The sequence below is a fragment of the Anastrepha ludens genome, chromosome 4 (genome assembly GCF_028408465.1).
Source record: "Anastrepha ludens isolate Willacy chromosome 4, idAnaLude1.1, whole genome shotgun sequence".
In the NCBI taxonomy this organism is placed as follows: Eukaryota; Metazoa; Arthropoda; class Insecta; order Diptera; family Tephritidae; genus Anastrepha; species Anastrepha ludens.
This window is the reverse complement of record NC_071500.1, coordinates 59,436,065-59,462,238: the sequence shown is the minus strand read 5'-3', so window position 1 is coordinate 59,462,238 and position 26,174 is coordinate 59,436,065. Positions and strand designations below refer to the sequence as shown.

At 38.9% G+C, this 26,174-nt stretch overlaps 4 protein-coding genes across 5 annotated transcripts; 2 read left to right on the top strand and 2 right to left on the bottom strand.

Moving 5' to 3' along the window:
• Window positions 1-536: 536 nt before the first annotated feature.
• LOC128862534 (ubiquitin carboxyl-terminal hydrolase 36) lies at window positions 537-16,642 on the top strand. Its single transcript, XM_054101218.1, has 4 exons — window positions 537-1,319; window positions 2,029-2,759; window positions 7,356-9,191; window positions 15,779-16,642. Exons 1-4 carry the CDS (start codon window positions 974-976, stop codon window positions 16,118-16,120), a joined length of 3,255 nt encoding a protein of 1,084 aa, XP_053957193.1. The 5' UTR covers window positions 537-973; the 3' UTR covers window positions 16,121-16,642.
• A 577-nt stretch (window positions 16,643-17,219) lies between these two features.
• LOC128862539 (uncharacterized) lies at window positions 17,220-17,856 on the top strand. Its single transcript, XM_054101228.1, has 2 exons — window positions 17,220-17,402; window positions 17,498-17,856. Exons 1-2 carry the CDS (start codon window positions 17,233-17,235, stop codon window positions 17,760-17,762), a joined length of 435 nt encoding a protein of 144 aa, XP_053957203.1. The 5' UTR covers window positions 17,220-17,232; the 3' UTR covers window positions 17,763-17,856.
• An 883-nt stretch (window positions 17,857-18,739) lies between these two features.
• On the bottom strand, window positions 18,740-19,667 carry LOC128862538 (nucleolar protein 12). Its single transcript, XM_054101227.1, has 2 exons — window positions 19,559-19,667; window positions 18,740-19,497 (listed from the first exon to the last, which is right to left on the bottom strand). Exons 1-2 carry the CDS (start codon window positions 19,597-19,599, stop codon window positions 18,837-18,839), a joined length of 702 nt encoding a protein of 233 aa, XP_053957202.1. The 5' UTR covers window positions 19,600-19,667; the 3' UTR covers window positions 18,740-18,836.
• A 528-nt stretch (window positions 19,668-20,195) lies between these two features.
• LOC128862536 (fidgetin-like protein 1) lies at window positions 20,196-23,832 on the bottom strand. 2 transcript variants are annotated; one of them, XM_054101225.1, is made up of 8 exons: window positions 23,575-23,832; window positions 22,977-23,502; window positions 22,756-22,919; window positions 22,505-22,653; window positions 22,151-22,440; window positions 22,015-22,092; window positions 20,966-21,307; window positions 20,196-20,764 (listed from the first exon to the last, which is right to left on the bottom strand). In XM_054101225.1, exons 1-8 carry the CDS (start codon window positions 23,706-23,708, stop codon window positions 20,636-20,638), a joined length of 1,812 nt encoding a protein of 603 aa, XP_053957200.1. In that variant the 5' UTR covers window positions 23,709-23,832; the 3' UTR covers window positions 20,196-20,635. The 2 variants fall into 2 exon arrangements, with proteins under 2 accessions (XP_053957200.1, XP_053957201.1); XM_054101226.1 differs by having other exon boundaries at window positions 22,977-23,522; window positions 23,575-23,738.
• Between the last annotated feature and the right edge of the window lie 2,342 nt (window positions 23,833-26,174).

Below are 26,174 nucleotides of genomic sequence, written 5' to 3'. Positions count from 1 at the left end.
GCGTCATTCGCTTGAAATATCCGTTATCTATTTAGCTATGCTCAGAAGCGCAGCTTAACTGAGGAATTGAGTTTTAAATTTCAATCAATCTAACGATGTCAATTAAAATTTCAGCTTTAAAATGAGTTTTACAAGTGTATTTATACATCTCGTGGACAGTAAGTGTGCCCTAGATTGGAGAGGTCGCCTGTATAGATATGAAACTTTACACAAAGCTCTTCAGAGTTATTTGAGTTATAATTTTATCTGTCAGAATTGTCTTAACTCTTTGTTAGATTTCATGAAGTTTTAGTTTGTTAGTTTAAATATCACAATATTACTAAGCCATTGACTGCATTTTTGGAAGCGGTAATTTCTTCTTTAGTTTGTTTTGCATTACTATGGTGCATAGCGTCAGCCTTGTCAAAATCGCGAAAAATAAAGTAACTGCTTTGGGAAGACGCCACCTTCGTTAATTAATTCGCCTTATTTTCATATCACCTTTAGTATATTCGCCGCGGATTTTACTATGAAATTCTAAGATTTCTGCCTGGCAGTTCCTCATAAATGCAATCGTGTATAGTTGAATAACACGCATGTGGCGTTTGGTCGCGTTTTTTGTCGGAAACAAAAGAAGAAAATATACTGGGAGCAAAACACGCAGCGGTTGAGCTTTTTAATATTTTACAAATTCACCGAACCGGGTCCTAGTTGTCCATACTGAAAACTCATTGCTTTGTTTAATGGGAGTTATCGCAGAGAAGTGATATTTGATGAAACGCCGCAAAAATTTGGCGAGAGAAAATTTTGATAAAACCAGAATTAAGTTTCAATACATTCTGTATTGTACAGGCATATAAATGCTGAAGGTCTCTTCTACAGCAAACAATTTTAATATTAACCAAAATTGAGAAAAGCTTTTATGTTACTATAATTGAATATATTTAAAAAATCTGTGTGTAAATTGCAATTCCGCCATATATATATCGCATCCATGCCAGTTTCAATTGCGTGTGATCCAGTGCCTAATGTTAGCGCAGTTTTGCGGGAATCTCTTGGCAATGGGTATTCTAGCAACGGCCGGAGTATTTGTAAATCTGGAGGTGTGTGCGACAACTACATTAACGATAACGATGGTTGCTTGCACACAAAATTAGCTGTCGCAGCAAAACGTGTGCTACTGTCGAAAATAGAATACGAGGAAGTTACCAACTATGGTCAATCTGTATTAGGCGCACTAAAATCAAAATATGATGTTCTAAAAGCTACTGCAGCTAATAAAACTTTAAGTTATGATTACCTTTCACTTGCGAAATGTACAACAAATTCAGATAAAAATGGTAAGTACATTTTATATGGCAAAAAAAAAATAATTAAAATGACTAAAATTTTATTAATAAAGATTTAAAAAGAGAATTTGCTCTACTAAACGAAACGTAATTTTAAATATGGAAATATTGGTCATATTAGTGCAATGAATCTCATATTCCTAAATTTTTGTAAATACACATTTATGTAAATGATATATACAATATGCTCAGTCATCTGTCTTGCCCACTGGATGTTCATTCAGGCTAAGGATTCAGGAACCGGCTCAGTGGCTTCACTTTCATGGGAATGTTTACAACAGCATTAATACTTGTGGATTAAATAAAAAAAATTCATATATTCTAAAGCTTTAACTAGTAAAAAATGCCAGATTTAATTACATTCAATTTTATCTTGGCGTACATATCGATTAAAGAAATGGTTAACACGCCTTTCATTTAAACACATGTTATTCTTATACCGCTTTTGCATGACTTTAATCGAAATTACAACGATTGGAGTTGTTAGCTCCTCCTCTACTGTTAAACTTTCGTCGACATTACATCGACTATTTAGCTTAAATTTTGATGTTTTTATTTTCTTAATAGCATATTTCAATAAAGCCGCTAAAGGGTCAGTATTTGAATTAATGAACATAAATCTATTTTTGTCTAATTTGTCTAATTTACAGTTTATTCGAGTATAACTGCTACTAATATATTTATTTTCTACATAAAATAGACTCTGGTGGAAATGTGGGTCTTTCGAATAATGTATCCAATGCCAGTGCATCAACTTCTAAGCGACACAATCCAAACGAGCTCCCACAACCAAAGCGAGTGCTGTACCAACGAGAAAATGTAATAATTGGATGGAAAAATTCAGTAAGAAAATGGCAAGTTGGAGTTGGTATGATGAACGTTGGTAATACGTGTTACTTGAATTCGACATTACAAGCACTCTTTCACGTACCTTCAATGGCGAATTGGCTAATGTCCGAAGGCAAACATGTAGAAGAGTGTGAATCGCCGGATAATTGTATAATTTGTGCAATGATTAAAACATTAGACGCGTCACAAAGCAATCAGTCAGCAATTCGACCATATCTAGTTTACTCCAAACTAAAATTTATTTGTAAACATCTACTTATGGGTCGACAAGAGGACGCTCATGAATTTCTTAGATATTTGGTTGAAGCAATGGAGAAGTCTTACCTCACGCGCTATCGTAACTACAAAGAGTTAGATCAGTATAGTAAGGAAACCACACCGCTTAATCAAATCCTTGGTGGCTATTTAAAATCAGCAGTTCGGTGTTTGGCGTGTGGACATGTATCAGTAACTTTTCAGCATTTCCAAGATTTACTATTAGATATTAGAAAAGCAGATACAGTTGAAGAGGCTTTAGAAGGTTATTTTTCAAGAGAACGACTTGAAGATATGGGATACAAATGCGAATCGTGCAAAAAGAAGGTATGTAAAATGTATGATAATTATACACTAATAGTGCTAATAGTTTCAATTGACGTGAAAGAGTAAAACTGTGTATAGTATTTATATGTACAATAAATCCAACAGAAAAAAGGTAAATCAGAATTCTTGAAGAATGTTCTTCATTCGTCTAATATATTTGCCGCTAAAGTAACTGCTTCTTAAAATTACCTTAGATTCTTTATGAACAACTAATATCTTTGATATAAACATATATTCGTTTACGTGTGGAATACTAATTTAAGACGCTAATCTTCACAAAAATGTGAGTATAATATATGTAACACTCCTGAATCTCCTCCGTAGGTATGTTAATTTTTTTTTTTACTAAAGAAAGGATCTTCTGATTATTTTGGAAAGCTTTTGAATGGAAGAAATGCATTCGAACATTTGCCATTCCATGAAAGAAACCCATTTTCAATAATTTTGATGTTTGATGCTCCAACTTACGATCTTCTGATTATGGTTTGATTTTCTATATTCTAGGACCAAATGTTTGTATAAATAGTTCAGTACTCAAAAGTTTAACTATTTGTGTGTATGTAAGAAGATATACATACAGTGAGACAAAAAAGGATTGACACATTCGAAAAATCAAAGTTCTCAGTGCCAAAACTTTTCTTCTAATGAAAGTATAAAAAAATATAAAACGGTATTTTCTAAATGTATTTATTTCTTACGTATCTGACCAAAAAAATTAAGATCGACATAGGTTTACAAGCTCAACCTTGGAAGGTAAAATAAGGCACAAATTCACATCAAAAATTTATGTTAGCTTATGCTTTTGGCGTCATAACGGTAAACTCCCGTTGTTTTCACTCTTGCTTTTGACGTGATGACGTCTTATAATTCGATGTGGCCGGCTGCACGCACCAAAAAATCCGGCGTGACATTGCTCATAGAGCGTTACCTTGCTTGAACTGCAAGGTTAGAGCACGAAACGAACGACAAAGAGGCACAGTTCGACATCTGGCTCTCTCCTACTTGAGTGAACATATTTTTTTTTTTTTTTTATGGAGGTTGAAATCAAAATGTCAGAAACATCTCAATGGTGCCGTCACACCAATGGTATGTGGGGCACGCTCCCACTAATACTATAACAATCCTCCACCTCGGCTAGTTCTACCCTGGGACCACAAAAGTATAACTTCTGGATAGAGCCGCTATACACCGTCGATAGTCTCAATTACTCCCACTATGTTTATAGGTGGTCCAAAGTAAAGGAGGCACCGGAAAGCTTGCAGTAGTGTTATCTTAATTCACTACCGTCTTGTCTTCTGTAGGATACTGTATTGAGTGTTTCACTCAAACGTCTGCGCTTATTGTCGGTTCGTCAGAGACTGTCCGCCTTCTCTGTTGCTGAAACGCTTTGTGTTCCCAATCAATATGGCGAAGTCGCGTCATAATCTTACCTGCAAACGTTTGCGTTGCCTCCCACTTACCGCCGGTTGCGCACATATCTCGTATGAGGGTGCTGGAGGACGGTTGATGACCCAGGGCTTGCTCCAGTATAGCTCGTTCCTCTCTAAAGCGGCCGCAATAAAACATGACGTGTTCTGCGTTTTCGTCTGTATTGGGGCAGTTTGGACAGAAAGGACTGTCTGCCAGCTTAAAACGGTGTAGGTATTCCTGAAAACAGCCATGTCCGCTGAGCAACTGTGAAAGGTGATAGTCGGTGTCTCCATGTTTTCTCATTAACCAGTCATCAACACGTGGTATGAGTTTGTACGTCCAACGTCCGCTTTGTGACTCATCCCACCGCTGCTGCCACCGGCCTATTGTCAGCAGTCGCTCCGCTGTTTTTTCTCCAGGTGTGGGCCGCGTTCCCTGTTTGTTATAGAGCCGAAACATTTCATCTGCCAAGAGGTTTAGGGGTACCTTTCTCGCTATTACGCAGATTGCATCATCAGACACCGTTCTATAAGCGCAAGCTACACGCAGCGCGCCTTGCCTGTAGGTCTGGGTGACTTCCCGTAGATTAGACTTTTTGGTCCCCGCCCAGATAGGTCCTGCATACAGAATTATAGAGTCAGCAACCAACGACAGTAGCCGTCTGCGATTTCCCTGGGGCCCTCCTATATTAGGGAGAAGTCGCGTTAGGGCAGCATTGATAGAAGCCGCCTTGGAACTTACATTTATTAAATGCTGCCTTGAACAAAGTCTTGTGTCGATCCAGACCCCAAGATATTTGATCGCCTTTTTCGAGACTATACGGTGTGTACCTATGTTCAGCTCAAAGGAGTTTCGCTCTCCAGCACTTATTAGAACGGTTTTGTTACCGGCTAAATCTAACTTAGCCTCGTTAAGCCATCGTTGCACCCTCGCTGCATCATCGTTGCACTTTTCCTTTAAGTGATCAAGTTTTCTATCAACTACCACCAGGGCAATATCATCGGTGTATCCCACAATTTCGGCGTTTGGCGGGAGCTTCACCTTGAGGGAACATATATATGTATGTATATGCGCATAGGTATGTATATAAATTCACATATTTGTATTTGCATATGCCTTATTCTTGTGTGCATGGTAATGAACCATTTCTCTATGAGGATTATTAATTTGATTTATTTGAAGAATTTAAAATAAAACCAATTCATCATCATCCTTACCGAATTTATAATTAGTGACGACTAGTTGTTAATAATACCTGTTGTTTTAATGTTGTTATTATTAATTTATTATTATATATGAAGGAAAAAATGTAGTTTACATTAGCTTACATTTGCTGGCGTAGAGAATAGATTCGTACATTTGATATGCCCATATGATTTGTATGTATCTTTACATATAGTTTTGTTCGAAAATTGCGCGAATTGTATGTATGCATGTTTATATGTATTGGCATAGGACATACATTGTGTAAAATAAGTACCCGGAATTTAAAAAAAAAACACATTTTTTCATATTATTCATCATTATTTGTTGGATCGCCTTCAAAATAGGCTCCTTTTGAGCCGATACAAATATTCCAACGAACAACCCAGTCATCCATGGCCCGCTGGTAGGCCGGCGCCGGGATGGCCTTCAGCTCCTTTAGCGAATTTTTTTTAATGTCTTCAATCGACTCAAAACGCCTTCCCCGAAGTGGCAATTTTAGTTTTGGGAAGAGAAAAAAGTCACAGGGTGCGAGATCTGGCGAATACGGTGGCTGTTCGATAGTATTTATTAAGTTTTTGGTCTTGTATTCGTGTACAATCAAGGCTCGGTGCGATGGCGCGTTGTCGTCGTGCAGAATCCACGAATTGTCCTTCCACAATTCGGGCCGTTTACGGCGAATGGCTTCACGTAAACGCCTTAAAACGGATAAATAATATTCCTTATTAACCGTTTGGCCCTCTGGAAGGAACTCAGAGTGCACCACGCCTTGGTAATCAAAGAAAACCGTGAGCATAACCTTCACTTTTGACCGGCTTTGGCGTGGTTTTTTTGGATACGGCTCGTTCTCGAAGCGCCATTCAGACGATTGCTGACTGGTTTGCATATCGTACTCGTAGACCCATGTCTCATCACCAGTTATTATGCGTTTCATGAACGTAGGGTCCGTATTAGCTCGGGAAACCATGTCTTCAGAGACCTCCTTCCGATGCTCTTTTTGCAAAAAATTGAGTAAAATTCGCCAAGTAAACAAAAGATCAACTCACTTTGACTGCAGAATAAAACACACTAAGTAATAGATCCCGTTCTAATAAGGCTTGTGCATTCAAGGACATGTGTACCAACATGAAAAAACCAAATTTGAAGTGTCAGGTATTCCCGGGAGAGTTTAAATTATAAATTCCGGGTACTTATTTTACACAATGTATGTATATTAGACTGAAAATTGCACCAAAGTATATGTATGTATTCATGTTTATATACATATATTAGTATAAAACATATCTTATAAGGTATGTATTACCACAAATTTTTTCCTTCATATATAATAGGAAATTAATAATAAAAACAATAAAACAACAGGTATTATTATTATTACTATAAAGCTGATTGAACCTGCTTCGCGCAATTCACTAATAACACCTTCGCCGCTCTTCCCATTCGCACCGTATTCCGCAAAGTGAAAACTGCTGCTGCGACTGGCTTCATTCCTACTGGAAGACTTAAGGGCATTCGTTCTAATTTTCTCGCGAAATCAGCTACTTGGCACCTACGTTCCCGGGGATTGTCGGATAAAGGATCTCAATTTGGAGATTCGGCAACTGGTAAATCAACACCAGCGGAGTATCTACGAGATAACTTAAATACCTTTGAAATATGGGATTGCTGTGAGTTCACTTTCGGTTTTGGGGATGGGTAACATTTTCGCGCCTTTCCAACATTTTGAGAAAGCGGATGTGGTTAGTATAGTGTTAAGCAGAATCGTGGAGGTATAATCGGCAAAACAGCTTTTATTCAGTATTCAATCAACCAAATGTTACATATAAAACTCACTACACTGTTTCCAAATGCGATGTATGTAATATACATACATACTATATATAAAAGTTTGAAATCGTCTTTTGACAATTTTTTGCCTAACTTTTTACAAGACCCAATATAATTAACAAAACTAATTTAAACTAATTTTTCTTCAATATTTAGGTCTCTGCGACTAAACAGTTTTCATTAGAGCGCGCCCCGATTGTGCTCTGTATACAGCTAAAGCGCTTTTCGGTAATGGGGACCAAGTTAAACAAACAAATCACAATCAAACCTCGAATCGACTTATCCAAATTTGCTACTCGGAAAGACACCGGCGAACAGTTAACGTATAAATTAGTTGCGATGGTAACCCATTTAGGGGCTTCCCAACATTGCGGACATTATACTGCTATAGGCTTGACCGAATCCGGCTCGTATTATAATTACGATGACAGTTACGTACGCCCTGTATCTGTACAGAACGTTTGCAATACCAACGCTTATATTATCTTTTATGAAATTGAGAAGGCCCAACGATCGATTTGTAGTACTGAATTGAGCATCACAGGCGCTGTCAAAGAAAATACTATAAAACAAAACGGATATATGAAAACGGAGAATACTTACCCAAATGAGATAAGTAGTTCAAGTAACTCGCAACATAGGCTGGATAGTAATATACTAATTTCATCGCATTACATCAACAAACCGTCCACGAGTAATGGTTCCATATCTAATAAATTCTGTTCGAACCGTCAGATACATTTTAAAAACCAAACTAATAGTACACCATTAAAATCGAATGCTGTATCATCAACAACTAAATTAGCATTAAATCAGGAAAATAGAAATAATATTCAAAATTCGTTAGAACAAAATGTTAGGACTTTAGTTGAAAAGGACAATGATAAAAAAATTGATCACACAAACAACGGATTTAGAGAAACATCGAGCAAATTAAACCCATCTAATGAAAATCAAGTATCTTCTTCTATCGAAGCAAAACGTAACAAGTGTGCAGAATTTATGCCGTTGCACAAAGCAAGTGCAACTCTTCCTAGTATGCCAACTCTGTCCGACACTCAAAATCAAAGTGTGATTCAACCTGCCAAGAACACTTCACCGCCAACAGTCAATCCTTTGAAGAGTCTTGTGCCGTATGAATCTGAAACTGATGAAGAATCGACGGTATCAGAAATAAAAGACACAGAAGAGACTAATAAGAAAAAGAAGGAATTAAAAAATGCTGTCAAACGTCCCTTAGATACCCCCATACGAAATTCCATTTCAGAAAATGCCAGTAAAGCTAAGAAGCTTGCTATTATGGATGAAGAAGACTGTAGCTCCATTAATGGTTCTAAGCAATTGACTACTTACAAAAATGATTTTACCAATGAAATATTCACTTCAAGCTCTACCGAGCCAACTAAAAGCAAATTACAAAAATTTGGAAATAGCCAAGAAATATTCAACACGAACAAGTTGGCCGAATCAAATTTGAATCGATCAAAGATTAAGCATAAAGTTGATATCATCGATGGGATTTTCAATCAGAACAAATATGATGGTAATAATGCAGATATAAGTTCGAATGAAAATTTTTTAAGTACGTCACATAATGAAGAAGAATGTGATGACCATTTAGCTTCAGCAAGTGTGTCTCGACCACCTTTCATACGCTCACATTCTACCCCGCCATCACCGCCAGTTATCAAGACCAAGACAGGATTGTGGCAAGTTACCACGTTGCAGCCGGTGACGGCGTGTATCAGTCCGCCAGAGAAAATGGCCAAAAATCCCAAGAATCCTTTCGCCAAAAAATCAGTAGATACCTTTAATAAACGTCCGAAATCAAACGCGGAAGGGAAATCTAATAAGGCAAGTTTTACAGGCAATGGGTATAGATGCAACAATACAAATGATAATTCTGTATCAAGTTTAATGAAGCAATCCCATCGCGGTTACGGTGTCCCCGTACTTTCTTGGAAGGGAGAGCAAACAAAATTATCAAAAGAGGTAAGTAATTATTTCATTATTTTATTAATTTAAAATATAATTTCTTACAGTCAGTTAGAGTTTATTTTTTTGGATTTTAGTGGGCCGGAAGATGATTAATGGAAGCCAAATAGTTTGGGTGTGGGTGTTCATTACAGACGTCTATCCCAAGAATAAACTCCCGCATACACAAATATAATATATATATTGGGGCGGGTCGATTTAAAATTCAGAAATTCTGAAAAATTCAAAAAAATCGCCCATTCTGAATTCGTTTTTAGAGGTATGGTTTCTTCGGCAAAGTTTCTTATTTTGATCCCTAGAATATGCTTTTCACAGAGCAATGGGCGATTTTTTTGCCTCCCCACAAAAGACACTAAAAGTTCGACCCAAATTGGGGGACATCAGAATTCGTTTTAGAGGTATGGTTCCTTCGGCAAAGCTTCTTATTTTGATTCCTAGAATATGATTTTCACAGAGCAATGGGCGATTTTTTGCCTCCTCACAAATCGACCCGGCCACCCCTTTTTGGGTGTTTGGCCGAGCTCCTTCTCCTATTTGTGATGTGCGTCTTGATGTTGTTCCACAAATGGAGGGACCTACAATTTCAAGCCGACTCCGAACGGCAGATATTTTTATGAGAAGCTTTTTCATGGCAGAAATACTCTCGGAGGTTTGCCATTGCCTGCCAAGGGGCGACCGCTATTAGAAAAATATTTTTCTTAATTTTGGTGTTTCACCGAGATTCGAACCGACGTTCTCTCTGTGAATTCCGAATGGTAGTCACGCACCAACCCATTCGGCTACGGCGGCCGCCTCACTAGACAATATATATATAAATATATATATATAATATAATTGCTCTTGGTGTGTGCAATGAAGGCATACTCTGGTCTACAGTGGGATGTATGTAAGTTGCATTGTATCTACTGCAGCCATATCTAGTTTAACCATTTTCGGTGGACAAGAATCGACCTCCACAGCGAATTGCTGGTATTGCAGCGGCCGCATAGGCTGATCTCTGCCACACCATTATGACTGGAACACATAGGTATTTAGATAGATTCTTTATGAGGTTTGCACTTCGACCTCATAGTATTTTGTGCCCTATACTCATCACAGTACCTCATCCAGACCCAGTTCCCTTATTAAACTCAAGATAGAGCTGGGTTGGATTGAGCGTATGTGCCCTTCTTCTAGCTGCAATTGGCCAAGATGTCTCAACCATCTCCGCGCTATAGCGCTCCATTCCAGGAGAAGGTGCATTGGAGTCTCCTGAGATTGGTCGCAGAAACGACAAGAGTCCGTAGAGCAAATCCCGCACCAAATGGCACCGCTCATTTTCCAAAATTTTTCTTTAATCGTATTTCTTTGTGTATGATTTTGCTTCATTTTCTTTATTGAAAATTACTGTTATATGGGAAGTGGGCGTGATTATTAACTGATTTCGATTTCCGTACATAAACGTTTCCCAAAAAATATCAAAACTTTTTCTCAAGTTATGGACCGATTTCGCCCAGTTTCAATACCCACTTTTTACGACCAGTAAAACTGGATTTATATCCCGCCAAGGACTGTCACTTTAGCAGCACTCCTCGTATATGCACGGGGAATGTTTATGCTGCTACAACAACAATAACCAGTAAAATGTGTACTAATTTTTATTGAAATATATTAATTTTTGCTAAATTTGTCGTGTGACATTAATAGTTAAATCAACTTCTCACTGAGCCTTTGGTAAAGGGTAATCAACTAAAGGTATTGGATTTTAAATTGATATCAAACAACTAAAATTCAAATTGATTGGGCAATCTTCATTAGTTTTGTGTAGAACAATTAATGACATTTTGTTTTTAAAGTTAATCCCTTTCAAATGTTAGCCGCAACTGCGTAATTCGGCCATCCGTAAACACCAATTTTAAATGATTCGCTGGAGGACTTATGTCGGTATCTCGGTGGTCCGTCGGTGGAGATAAATTGCTCACCGAAACGACGACGCAGTAAATCCATTGAGTCACGGGCTCTACATTCCCATGGCAGCCGGTTCTACGTACCGGAATGACTCGGGTTTTTCCCGACCAAGGGCTGCCGCCCCAGTATACTAGCCCTGTCTAGTGAAACCCATATCATCCCACCCCTTACGTCACAGGAGCAAACTCTCGCAGCAATCCTGCTCCAAATACTTCTCCTCAGAGCTGGAATCGAATCCAACCCTGGGCCAGAAGTATTCTACTGCTGCGTCTGCCACAAACGGCTTCACCCGAACTCCACCTCGGTTAGGTGCAATAAGTGCAACGGGTGGAGCCACCTTAAGACCTGCTCGGGTCTTAAGTCACATAGGGAGTGGTCCACACGGTATGTGGCCACGTGTTGCTCCCGCCAGCAGGCGTCTGATGCCTCCACGGCTAACACACCCCCTGATAGGCCGGCACTACCAACCGCCACCACTACCAACGCCTACACGGTGAGGAGCCTATCGGAGCAACACAACTCCCCTTCAACCCCTCCCCTTCCTTCCAGCTCCAACCCCAGTGCGGGGACAAACCAGCAGCTCCTGGTCCCCCGCACAGTCTGTTCCGTGTGTCAGGCCGTAATACCTCGGAATCTGGTAACAGTCCAGTGCAATTCCTGCAATGGCTGGTGCCATTTTCGGAGATGTTCCGGCCTGCGCACCACCCGTGAGTGGACAACTGCCTACGTTGCCCCCTGCTGCAGAGCTCTGCACCCACTACCGCCCTCGGAGGAGCGGCCGCCCACCACCATCAGGCCGCAACAGCCACAGTGGATTGCGCAGCAGGCCCAACGCAGACAACACCACGCGTCCCTCACCCCCCGAATTACACTGACCTCACCGAGAAGCTTCAAGCTTCTCCAATTCAACTGCAACGGACTTATGAGTAAGGTCGACGAGATAGTCGACTTTATGAGCCGGCACAGTATTAAGATAGCTGCGGTCCAAGAAACAAAGCTGCACGCTAGGTCATCTCTGATCACCAGGGATGGCTATAACGTGCACAGACACGATCGCGAGCGAGACAATGGTGGTGGCCAAGCTTATAGTCCACCACACTGTGCAGTATCGTCTTATCGATGAAGGAATCGACCGCAGGGACAGCACCTTAGAATGTCAAGGCATAGCTGTCCGGTCAGGCGATTCCGAGCTCGAAATTTTCAACATATATATACCACCTGTCACCTGCTGCCCGGCAGGATATCACCCTGATATAGGTGCGCTCATCAGAGGTGAAAACCGATTGGTTGTAGGTGACTTTAATGCGCATCACGATTTTTGGCATTCAAGCCTGCCAAATGATCGTAGGGGACAGCAACTGGCAGAGCAGATATACGACTCGACATTCAGCACAGTGAACGACGACGCCCCCACCAGGGTAGTGGGCAATTGCAGCAGCTCGCCTGACCTAACAATTGCTAGCGCTGGTCTGATAAATAGCATAACGTGGCGACCTATGCTATCGCTTGCATCAGACCACTTGCCCATTATCGTCTCGATCGAGAGACCTGCCGACTTCGTTTCCGCGAATCACCGGTCCTATTTTAACTTTAAAAAAGCTAATTGGGCCGGCTTCACGGAATTCACTGAGGACACCTTCGCCGCTCTTCCCATCCCCACTGATGTGCGCGTAGGCGAACGCGCATTCCGCAAGGTGCTCACAGCTGCTGCGGCTCGCTTCATTCCAGCTGGAAGTTATAAGGACATTCGTCCTCATTTCCCAGCCGAAGCAGCCAGTTTAGCAAACGAGCGTGACCACCTACGCCAGGCCGATCCCGGGGATCCCCGCATAAGGGATCTCAATTTGGAGATCCGGCAACTGGTAAACCAGCATAAGCGGACTAAATGGGTTGAGCACCTGAAGACCTGCAACCTCACCTCTGGGGTGAGTAAGCTCTGGTCCACCGTTAGGTCTCTGTCAAACCGGACGAAGTACAACGACAAGGTGGCTATCACCTTCAACGGTTGCACTTCGTCGGACCCGAAGAGATGCGCGAGCTATTTTAGCCGGCTTTTTATATTGCATCCTCCGGGCGACAGAACCAAGCGTCGTGCTACCAGAAGGCTGCACAAACTGACGAACAACAGTGCGCCACTTACTTTCTCCGGTGATGAGGTTCAGGGGGCCATCAAAAATTCGAAATCATCGAAAGCCATTGGCCCTGACGGCTTAAACGCGCTGATGCTGAAGCATCTGGGACCCCTGGGAGTAGGATTTCTCACAAGGGTTTTCAATCTGTCCATGGCCACTCTCATCATCCCTGACAAGTGGAAAGCAGGGAGAGTGGTCCCACTACTGAAACCTGGGAAACCCGCCAACCAAGGGGAGTCTTATCGGCCGATAACTCTCCTTTCCCCAGTAGTGAAGACACTTGAAGCCCTCCTACTCCCACTCTACACGAAACACCTGGCCCCAGCCCCACATCAGCACGGTTTCCGACGAGTGCACAGCACCACCACTGCACTCACCGCCATAAACGCCCAGATAAATCGCGGGCTCAACCAAAACCGCCCCTGCGAGAGGACTGTCCTAGTAGCGTTGGACTTGAAAAAGGCTTTCGATACAGTCAGCCATTCCACGCGACTAGATGACATTTATCAGTCGACACTCCCGCCAGGGCTGAAGAGGTGGTCCGCGAACTACCTGAGCGGTCGGCACTCGTCAGTGATTTTTCGAGATCAAATGTCAAAGTAGAGGAAGATTAAGCAAGGCGTACCGCAGGGTGGTGTCCTTTCACCCTTGCTTTTTAACTTCTACATCTCGAAGCTCCCCCAACCACCAGCGGGAGTTTCCCTGATCTCATACGCTGACGATTGCACGATAATGGCGTCGGGCAATGACATCGATGGCCTGTGTTCCAAAGTGAACAACTACCTCACCGACCTTTCTCGCTTTTCCACTGCGAGGAATCTCCAACTTTCCCCCACCAAGTCCACGGCGACCCTTTTCACCACCTGGACAAAGGAGGTCAAGCTGTCCCTTAAGGTAAAAGTCGACGACACACCAATTCCGACTGTGAATAACCCCAAAATTTTGGGTGTAACCTTTGACAGCTTGGTCTCCTTCTCTGCGCATACAACCGCAATTGCCACTAAAGTCCAAAATCGCAACAAGGTCCTCAAATCGCTGGCCGGCAGCACTTGGGGCAAAGACAAAGAACTGTTGCTTTCGACATTTAAGGCAATTGGCCGGCCGGTTCTAAACTATGCTGCGCCTGTCTGGTCGCCTGGAACTAGTGATTCGCAGTGGTCTAAGCTACAGACATGTCAAAATACCGCCATTCGGACAGCGACCGGGTGCCTCCTGATGTCACCTATCCAACACCTTCACAACGAGGCACAAATGCTCCCAGTTGCGGAGCACAACAAATTGCTCAGCAAGCAGTTCCTGCTCGGATGTTACCGTAGGTCTCATCCCTGCAGACACCTGCTTGAGCCCGAGCCGCCTCCCAGGCACGTCAGGAGATACCTCTTTGACTACGCTGGCGATATCCAGGACAAGACTGGCCGTAACCTACTGGACCGGACAGTATTTAGACAGTCTATAAACGACATTCACCGGGAGACCGACACCACCTTCATGAGCTCCCGTCCTGTGAATGCCGTAATCGGAGTCCAACCACCACCTATCGCAGATGAAGAGCTCCAGCTTCCCCGTGAGACCCGTGTAACACTGGCACAACTACGTTCTGGATACTGTAGCAGGTTAAACTCCTACATATCCAGAATCGACCCCAACATACCAAACACATGTCCGGCATGTGAAGGTACCCCGCACGACACTAACCACCTCTTCACATGCCCCCTCAAACCGACTCATCTAACCCCCCTCTCCCTTTGGACCCAACCTGTCGAAACAGCATGTTTCCTGGGCCTACCCTTAGATGAGCTAGACGAAGACGAACGATGCCTACACTGACAGGGCTACCTATGCTGTTAACAACAACAACAACAGTCACGGGCTCTATGGCAAGTAGAGTCGTCTTGTTGAAACCAAATGTTGTGGAGATCACGGGCTACAATTTCGGCATTAAAAAGTCGGTTATCATGGCACGATAGCGTTCGCCATGCACTGTTACATTGGCGGCAGCATCGTCTTTGAAGAAATATGGGCCGATGACTCCTCCAGCCCAAAGGCCGAACCAAACGGTTGTTTTCAATGGATGTAATGGCTGTTCTTGAATGTCTTCGCGTTGCTCTTCAACCCAAATACGGCAATTTTTACTTATTGACGTAGTCATTAAGCCAAACATGGCCCTTATCGGTAGGGCAGTTATGTACACCATAACGACAGTTATATACACCACAGAGCGTTGTTTTTCGTAATACAATTGTACGATTTGTAAACGGTGTTGAGGCGTAAGTCTTTCCATATCGAAATGTCAATGAATATTAAAAAAATTATGTTTTAGTACAAAAGAACACGGCTAATGAATAATATTTGGATGAAAGACTTATACAATGTTATACAAATTTAAAACCCAGTAACATGACTTTAATTACATTTAAAAGTTTAGTTTCTGAAGTTTGATTTTTTAAATAAATTATAATTTAATTAAATAAACGTTTACGTTATTACGTTATTTTTCTTCAAAAGGTTGCATCTGATGCTCATCAACAACGGCAGCACGACTGGCAAGAGGATGAAGATGCCGAAATAGATCGTGGACGACAGAAAAAAGTTAAAAGCAAAGAAACATCTTCTCAATCAGACAGCCGAATCCCGGGCTATAATCCATTTCAGGAAATAGACAATCAACGGCAATGGAGAGTTGGTGGCGGGTCTAATAGGCCTTATAGCGGATATGTGCGTCATCAATTTCAACGCAACAAATTTAAATTTCAACGCTTCAACCCAAAATTCCAGCGAATGACTGCAGTTTCGTATATGCGGAACAACCACAGATTAAATAATGGTTATGTCCGTCGGAATTCATAACATTGCAATAAAAGCATATACCTAACTATAAATATTCATTATTTTTCCATATAACTTAAGTGGCTGCACGAGTAAAATAGTTAAATAGATACATAAGCTGAAATTATCTATTGACAGAGAGAGACGCAGTAAAACATATTTATTAAGTAAACATAAGGAACCAACAAGGCACACAGTGCAGAGTATATAATACATGTATAGTATAAGTAAGAATGTATGTAATAGTGTAAGGAAAAATTGCATTATTTACTTAAAGTGTAATAATTGTGTTCTGATTTCTTAAAATTATTGCATACTAGAATACTGTAACACCATTTCGGATTCTCATTAATAGTTTTGCTTCATGTTGAACAGTAGTAGTAATTTACATCTAATAACCGAAGTTTGCAAGTTTCACCTGAACTGTGAAAGAAAGACTTTAAATAAATGTACTTGTACCATAGATCAATAAAATACTTTTTTAAGGTTTCGATTAAATTAAAAACTCAAATAATATTGAATAAATATACTTTGTAAAAGTAATTATAAGCTATTTTTCAAAGAAATTTCCCCAGAAGTACCCGGCTGATATGCTTTACCTACCCATTATTTATGGCAGCAGTGCGGAATGCAAATTTTCAAGACCACATTTCTCATTTAGTGTATGAACAATATATTCTTACAGACTTTGAGAGTGCAAAAAAAGTAGTAATTAGACTGGATACATAAGAAAACTGAATTTAAAATGTCACAAAAACGACTTTGACAGTGAAAAATCAAGATCGATAGAATTAGAGATTTACTTAAACTCTGGAATAGTTCTGGAAAGGTGAACATTCTAAGTGTAATCTCTTTTATCATTTAAAATGTATGGGAAGCCGGGGGTTCTTTGAGGAATACCCAAATTAATATGTTCCAAAAGGCGAGTACAATCAACGGTTTTTGATGATGCTAATCGCAAAGGTAAAGCAAAGGACTTTTTCTTTCTAACGATTTAAGATTATTCGTCAATGACCTACCATTATAGGTAAGTAAAGGGCCAGAGAATCACAAATAACTTAATCGTATCTCTTAAATTGATAGAACGGGCGCCTAATAAAGGCAGCATAGGGTATATTCAGAAACGCATTATAATGCGCAACGTACTTTTGCAGTGTTGGCAATGCGTTCAGAAATGCAAATATGGCAGTACTGCAAATGCATCGCGTTCCAAAACGCCATTTTTGTATCAAACGTCACGCATTATTTGCAGGAAAAATTTTAATACTGCCGCTGATTACGCTAATATGATGTCTGATGAAAAGTGAGTATAAAACAAATTTTTTTAGCTTTTAATGCAAAGATATATTAAATATACGTTATTAAAACAATATTTTATTACATTTTTCTTGATTTTAGCGATTATCTAAGTACATCGGAAGTAAAGTTGCTTCTTAGAGTCCGACTGAGCATGGAAAGTGAATTTGCTTCAGGGAGGAGGAAAAAGAGTGTTTTGTGGAATAAGGTGGCGGAAGAAATAAAAAAACTTAATAAAGATTTGAAAATAGACGGGCAAATCGCGCAGCGAAAATTTTCTAATTGTTTCAAAAAAAAAATTTTTTTTTTCAAAATTGGAAAAGTAATGAATTACAATCACAATAAATTAAAAAGCATTAACGACTAGGAAAAAAAGATTTATTTTTGGGAATTTTTCGTTTAAATGAACATCTTACTATATGTGATCTTCTTTTTAGCTTTACGTCTTTTTTTTCTTAAATTTAGCAAAAAACTATCACTTTTTACTTCAAATATATCGTCAACAACTAAACTCAATAATACTTCCATTTTAGTGCATAAATGCAACAAATCTTTTTGCAAATCGTCAACAAATCTATCAATTGCATCACTTGTCACATTGGCAGTGTTGCCAGCGCTGCAATTACTGCGCATTTATAATGCGTTTCTGAATATACCCATACTCCAAATTGGAGCAAAACTTTGGAGTACAACAATTTGACTATTCCCCCGACAAAACCTAGCACAGCGTATGATATTATAACTATAAAATCAAAATGGTTGGCTATTTAAGGACAGCTTGTAATAAAGAATAACAGAAATCCTTCATTTATGGCATGAAGCGTGGACCTAGAAATGCAATACGAGGTAACGAAAATATTGATAGATTCAGAAAAAGTAACATGAACACATTTGGGCGCGATATTATGCACCGAGAGTTTAGATTAGAGCATCTAGCTCATATCATGTCATGTCGTTACGTTTTCGGCGATAACAAAAAAAATGGATAAAGAGAGGGAAGAACTAACGCGTTTGTAAAAAAAACAGAGTAGTATGAATGAATTAAGAGGTGCGTTCGGATTTTTAGGTCAATCGGTTGAATTTGTTTAAGCATCATGTGGTGGACCCTGAAAAATGTAACAGATAACGGCAGGTAAAGAAGCCCTGAGCGCTCGTTCCCACGACAGTCGGTTCTACGTTACCGGATTTATATCCGGCAAGGGCCGTCACTTCAGCAGCATTCCCCATATATCTATGTTGCTGCCACCAAAACAAAAAGACCTCAGCGCTCTCTGCATTATTTTCAAAAACAATAATCTTAAAATATTCCTAAAAGTATATACTTTAAAATAAAAAAAAATCAAGTTCAGGGTGGTTTACCCCTAAAAAAGCTATGAAAAACATTTATTTTACCAAACAAATTATTTCTATTTTGTTTTATTTTACGAAATAACAAAACAAACTATTTTCGTTCTCCACGACTAGTGGAATGCCCTCGCTTGAATTGACTTGACTTTCTTTTATTCCCAGACGAACCTTTGCTACTGAATCCTCTATTAAATGACTTTTTGCCATGTCTACTGCTTTTTTGTTGTTTTTTCTTTTCAATACGTTCTTTCTGTTTGAACACTTTGCTTTTTTTAAATTCTTTTAAAGCTTTCTTTTTCTTTAATTTATTTAACATTTTCGTATTTCCAACTTTGCCAAGCTCTGACAATGAATTATCTTCCTGCCTTGATTTGTTTTTAATTTCTTTCTTTTTTACCGCTCCACCAATATTATAATCCATTCCTGGGATGGAATTAATATTTGACTCCTTATCAGACGCTTCGCTTGCGCAAGAATCTTTATCACTGTCCTCGTCCAGATTCTTTTGAGGGTTTCCTGTTACTAATTCAATGACATTTATTTTCACTTCATCGTCTTCGTAATCCTTTTCAAGGCACTTCTGCTCCAATTCGGGATCTAAAGAAAGCGGTTGAAAGGTTTTCTTCATGTGTGCCATACAATTTTTGAGATCATTTCTGATCCTTTTCCGCTCTTTTTTAATATTTTGTTCAAGTTCCTCCTTAGCACGAGCCCGACGTTCATTTTTGCGCTTTCGAAATCCAGACAAAAAGTTCCTGCAACAAATAGTTCAATTGTTACTTCAAACCATCTATTAAAATTTTTAACAATATTTACTTTCTTTTCTCTGGATCAAACACAATTTCTTTTTTCCTCATTTTACCATGCTTATTAAGAATTAAAGCAATAAGAGAAGTGACAAATATAATTTGACTTCAAATATCGATAAATATTATATATGCTTGATATGTGCGAAAAATGTCGATAAAACTTATCAAGTATGTAATATTATGTTCACATATGCGAGATTTTCGAAAGCGCTTGCAGAACTTAATCCTGCTAATAGAAAAATTATTGAAAACATTCGAAAACACAGAGTTGCACAACAAAAGTTAAATAATGTGTTAGTTTTGGTAATAGGGAAGTGAATTACGATTGACAGAGCGAATTACGTGCCGCGGAAACATAGCATAAGATATATTCAAGACATGTTATTCTAGATGTCTCAATTGTACTACTAGGAGCATGACGGTTTGAAAAATATGACAAGATACATTTGCTATGAGCTTGATACTCAGTACTCTCGGATTTCTTACAACAGAGAGTAGAAATTTTGATGGGTAAAATACCTCACCGAAGGTGATTTATCAAAATCCACTCCAGCAATGATAGCGTCTGCGAGGAATTGCAACTGCAAACAACGCGTATAAGCGAAATAATTAGTTTCAATTAAAATAAAAAAGCACTGGAATGCAAGTATTTAACAAGTTTAATTGAATAAATCAATTCACGGAGATCTCATTCAATTAATTTGAAATCTGAAGGGGTTGTACATTATTTAAATGAAGTACATATGTATATTAAGATATTTTTTTTGAATTTAAACTTAGTCGAGTATTGTTTTTTAATTTTTCCTTAAACTTAATTATGGTTGATATAACATAGATTAATACTAATTAAAGCAGAGTAGATAGATGTGAAAACGAGTTGCCATGAGAGACAATTCTCCTTCAGATACCTATCTGGTATGGAGTAGAAATTAAAATAACATATAATTCATTCAAGTCAATTATCTTTTATAAAATAAACGTCTTATATTACTTGGAAAGTATAATACATTTAAAAACATACTAGTTGTAGGTTAAGATTCATAACAACAGCTTAACTGAATTAATTAGAAATCGAATTATTTTCCTATTTTAATTGCTGTAAAGCGCCATATTCCCTGTTCCATTGAATATATTGAGCTAAATCAACTTTTGAAACACTCGGTCGAACGCTATGGACCGCAGATTTAAAATCGTCTACATTTACTGGCCTTACCTAAAAATAATTCAACACACATCGATTATTAACGAAGGAATTGGGAAGTGTAAAACAGAATTTCAGGTAGGTAATGTTTCTAAAATAATGAATTTGTTTTGATCAATGTCAAGAAACACTCCATACAAATTTTTAAGGAATGATGTTTGAGGACAGATTTTGTTACAAAGAGCCCTTTCCTATAAGACCAATGTTTATTACCTTATCTTTTGTTATGTGTGGAATTTGGTCAGCAGGTATTGCACGCAAAGGTTCCATAGATGCCTCGCGGCAGAGGATATCCATATCTGCGCCGGAGTAACCGGAAGTTTGATGCCCAATCTCCTCTATATTGCTTTCATCCAAATCGTTACTGACAGTTCCTAGCAAGTTTTTAAGAATTTGGATTCGTGCTTTTATTTCTGGAAGCGGTATGTATAATCTCCTTGCAAACCGCCTGCGTGCAGCATCATCTAACTCTTGTGGTCTGTTAGTAGCGCCGACAACGAGCACACGATCCTCCTCACTGGTGGAAGCACCATCTAACTGCACTAAGAATTCATTCTAACAAGAAAAGATTTAATTCTGAAATCATATTATGAAGCTCGTCAGCTCTATAAAAAGCTGGCATTTTAAAGTTTTATATTTTTAGTTGTTCGAACAAAAACTGCAAAACATAATTTCGTGAATTGCATTAACGTGTTAAGCAAATCTAAATTTGCTTACGTTTTGCTATTTTTGGTTCAATTGGATACTTAAATATTTTTTATATTCGCGCGCACTTTTGATCAAGAATACCGAGAATGGTGCTGGGCTGACAGTCCTTGGCCGGATATAAATCCAAGTCCTTTCGGTATCGTTCGTGGGAACGAAGGAAAGTTGGTATTGAAAATGGGTAGAATTTGTCAATAAACACAATCGCCCCCCATGTAACGATTATTTAAATTATTTATTTCCGGGTAAATGGGTGTAGCTCAATAAGAGCTTAATAAAATTCGGTCGAATTTGGTGTATGGGTTCAGACGCTAGACGGTTTAATATTGAAATGGGATGAAAAAATACCAGCTTTAGGATAAACACCACCCCACTTTTGATACGCCAAGATTAAATTTCTGTTCCTTCGTCTGATGTTGCATGCTATAACTCTAATTGTCTATGAATTTGTTAGATTCTAAAAATTAATAGTTAGCTTATATTAAATTTTTTAAAAATGACAGGCATGTAAAGTTCGGTCCGGACTGAATTTAGATTGTCTTATTTGTTTTACTCACTTTCAATTTTCGAGAGCTATCGTGTTCAGATTCAGATCGTTTAGATAAAAGTGAATCAACTTCATCAATAAACACCACCTGAAAGATTAAAACATTTAATCACTTAGTCAAAAAACTAATTAAATTAAGAACCTACCGATGGTTGATGTACAGCAGCCACAGCAAATAATGCTCTCACCATCTTTTCACTTTCTCCCACCCATTTTGATGTTAAAGAAGAAGCACTTATACTAAAAAATGTGGACTGCGACTGAGAAGCGATGCATTTGCCAATAAGCGTTTTTCCAGTTCCTGGAGGCCCAAACAATAAAATACCACGTGGAGGTCGACGTAATCCTGTAAATATATCTGGTCTAAGAAGTGGATAAACCACAGCTTCTTTGATAATGGATTTGACATAATCCAGACCTGCGATGTCATCCCAATCTAAAAGATGCTCAGAATTATAATATAAGGTAAAATGTGTAACCATGCTAGTTTAATGTCATACCCATCGGTTTATATTTGTGCATTATTTCACTTTTAATTAGATCCACCATTTTTGGATCTATGTTAATCAATCTTTCGTCTATGACGTCTTGAGATAACTTGATTGGAGGTGAGCAGTTGGTGGGTGGAGATGGGCTTAGTTCTAAACAACTGAGGTCAAATGTTTTTAAACCAATATTATACATGAAAATCCATACGAGTCTATAAAAGTGTATCACCAAATCTAATATGAATTGAATAATAAATACCAACCCATCTTTCGCCACAGGCAAGACAAAACCAGACCGCACAGTTCGTCGAGCACCTAACATTTTTCTGGTTATACCGTAATTGAAATAAACTGGCACGCCTGCTTCTTTTGAACTATTTACGTTTCCTTCCTCCAATGAAGGTTTGCTGTAACCTCTATTTTGTTTCTGTAAAATTAATGTAAAATAAGTAAACTCAACCTATTTACAAATTTGCTTTCATACCATACAACTTTTTGTTATTAGCATTTCCCGCGCAGTTCGAAACGGAATTTCTTCAGTAGCCGATGTTGAGATACCTGTTTCTTTACTTTTGAAGAAGTCTCTCTCTGCTTTTTCATTGGTGCTCGCCGTTGATGCCTCAAAATTTCCACAATGTTTAGGTCCGTTACGTCTTTGCAAAAAATGTTCCATATTATTTCTTACAAGTGTACGTGTGTCTACATCGCTAATATTGTCAGTTTCTTCCACTTCGGTTTTAGAAACATTTTTTAAATGTTGTAGGCCATAGACTGTTATTTCCAGACTTTTACAACTTTCGTAAATGCCACGACAAGGGGGTTCAAAATCGCAATCTTCAAATAAATAATTGTCACATTTTTGCACTTTGGACAATTGCAAGTTATCATATTTTTTCAAAAGTAAATTCACAGATTCTATACGTTGCTTCCTGTGCTCGAGTAGACAATTCGAATCCAACCGGGTATAGTGTCGTTCTAACAGTTCATAAGTTTCGGTATTTGGCAATTCGCTGAAATTTTGTACATATACCTATGCTTAATTTAAATGAAATATATAGGTAAAAAAATTAAGATATGCTTACTGAATAGGATTTTCCAACAAAAAGAGTTGTCGTCGCCATGCTGCTGCTCTTTCGTTTGTATTTGCTGTAGTTGATTTCCAAGTATTTTCATTAATCACAAATTGTTCAAGAGTTTTAACTTTGTTTTCACACATTTTACTTAATGCACGGTATTTACAAATTATATATTCTCAATTACAATTAAATTCAAATGTTAGTTCGAAACATGCAAACCAAGACGAATCTAAACAAGGTGATAGCACAAGAGAAACAACATTTACACAAGGCGAATTGAGTAATGTTGGTGGCGTCTTCCCAAAACAGTAACTTTATTTTTCACGATTTTGACAAAACATACGTGAGGTCCCTTTCAAATAAAAAACAAATAAAAGGAGGGCTGGAGTTTAGAACAGTGCCGATCTTGGAATTTCTGGCAAACTATAATGTTTTTTTTAATGAAACTTGGTGGAGATGTTAGTGAGGTGTTAAGGAACACTCTTTATAACTTTAAATTAATCGGGAAATAATAATTTTTTAATTATTTACATTCAAAATGCCCTTGGGAACATCAGTATAATTTGCCACATTACACTCTATATTTTTTAACATTTCACTATAAATCACCAAATATACACTCACACGCGTGTTTGTACCGATTTTTATGCTAATATTCTAATTATATCTATTAAAATTAAATGCAAATTCATTTGCCTATGCAATCACATTCCAATTTTAAGCGCGAACAAGAAGAAGATTGGAATTACAACAGTATGGTGTTGCCGGATGCCTGCAAATGAAAACAAAAATTAAGTACTTGAGTTTAGTGTTAATGATGGGAATGGGGGTTATTGTGCCTGCTTACTACATACACGCATATGACGTTTTAATTTTGGGTTCAATGGTTTTAACACGGAAAGGAGTTTTACGCAAAAATACTGTGGATTGCGTAGCCGGAGTTGGACTGATGAGGGTTATTTTTTTGAAGCGCGGCCGAAGGCCGCCCACGCGAAAAGGAGTTCTACGCAAAAATACTGTGGATTGCGTAGCCGGAGTTGGACTGATGAGGGTTATTTTTTTGAAGCGCGGCCGAAGGCCGCCCACGCGAAAAGGAGTTCTACGCAAAAATACTGTGGATTGCGTAGCCGGAGTTGGACTGATGAGGGTTATTTTTTTGAAGCGCGGCCGAAGGCCGCCCACGCGAAAAGGAGTTCTACGCAAAAATACTGTGGATTGCGTAGCCGGAGTTGGACTGATGAGGGTAACAAATTTACAAAAACCCTCCTAGTCGACGCTCCTGTAAAATTCAAAGGAACCTGCGTATGTATACGCGATAAAGAGTTCCACGCAAAAATACTGTGTTAATTAATTTAATTTAATTTTAATTACTTTATTATTTTTTGTGATATGCTTAATATCATTGTTTTTAAGTTTAAATGAGTTGTATGTTTTTATTTTCAAATTCATTTCTCAACTTTAAATTACAGCAAAAAATACTGCAGTTTTACAATGAACCTTCCACTGAACATCCCTGCGTGCGAACTTCGCTTTCATTTCAGGTGTATGGCAACACCAACTTTTCGCTAAATTATAGAACTTTAACATTAAATTACTTAAAAACTATAAGCCTCCGGCAGGTTCTGTTTTCAGTTTTAAGATGAGGATACACCCCTCTATCACCCCCTTTTTACCGTTTTTTCCAAAGCGATCGGCACTATACTAAATTCTAGCCAAAAGGAGGAATCCATTTTCCACGACAATCGGTTCTGCGGTACCGAAACGACCCGGATTTACATCCGGTCAAGGTTTGTCACTCCAGCAGCATTCCCCGTATGTAAGTATGGGGAATGTTTAAGCTGCTACAATAACATGTTTGTGAAAATTTAGTGAATGGCTTGACAATATTGGTAGTTGTGAGATTTCAATTAAACAAACTAATAAAAACGAACTGTCGCGTGTTAAAATGTGAATGCACAAATGAATGCAGTTTGTTTGCGTTCTTATACGGAAGGCGCCATGGCAAGAAAGTGTGTGTGTGTGTGGCTTTAACTTCTTGTGTTTCGTTGGTTCTATTGCTTTCGCCTACTCTTCCTCTTCACAAATAAGTAATTCACCTTCCTATTGTATCTTTATTCATAGGGCCTGACGACACCACGAATTCGGAGGGTGCATCCTTGTGTTGTTGTTCTATTGAAGTCACCTTCTATGAATTCGCCTTGGTATTACCTGATCGTGAAAAACCTAAGGCGACGGAATTTTCATATATTATGATGTTAATGCATTCACCTCAATTCCAAAAATCTTTTTCACAAATAGTTTAAATTTTTATTAGGTATTAAGTAGATATCAGAACGCGTATCTCCATAAAACCAACAGAATATTTTAGCAAACTCAAACTTGTATTTTATTTTACTAAAAATATCAATAAAAAAAAAATAAATAAATAATTGGCGCGTACGCTTCTGTTAGGTGTTTGGCAGAGCTCCTCCTCCTATTTGTGGTGTGCGTCTTGAGGTTGTTCCACAAATGGAGGGACCTCCGAACGGCAGATATTTTTATGAGGAGTTTTTTCATGGCAGAAATACACTCGGAGGTTTGCCATTGCCTGCCGAGTGGCGACCGCT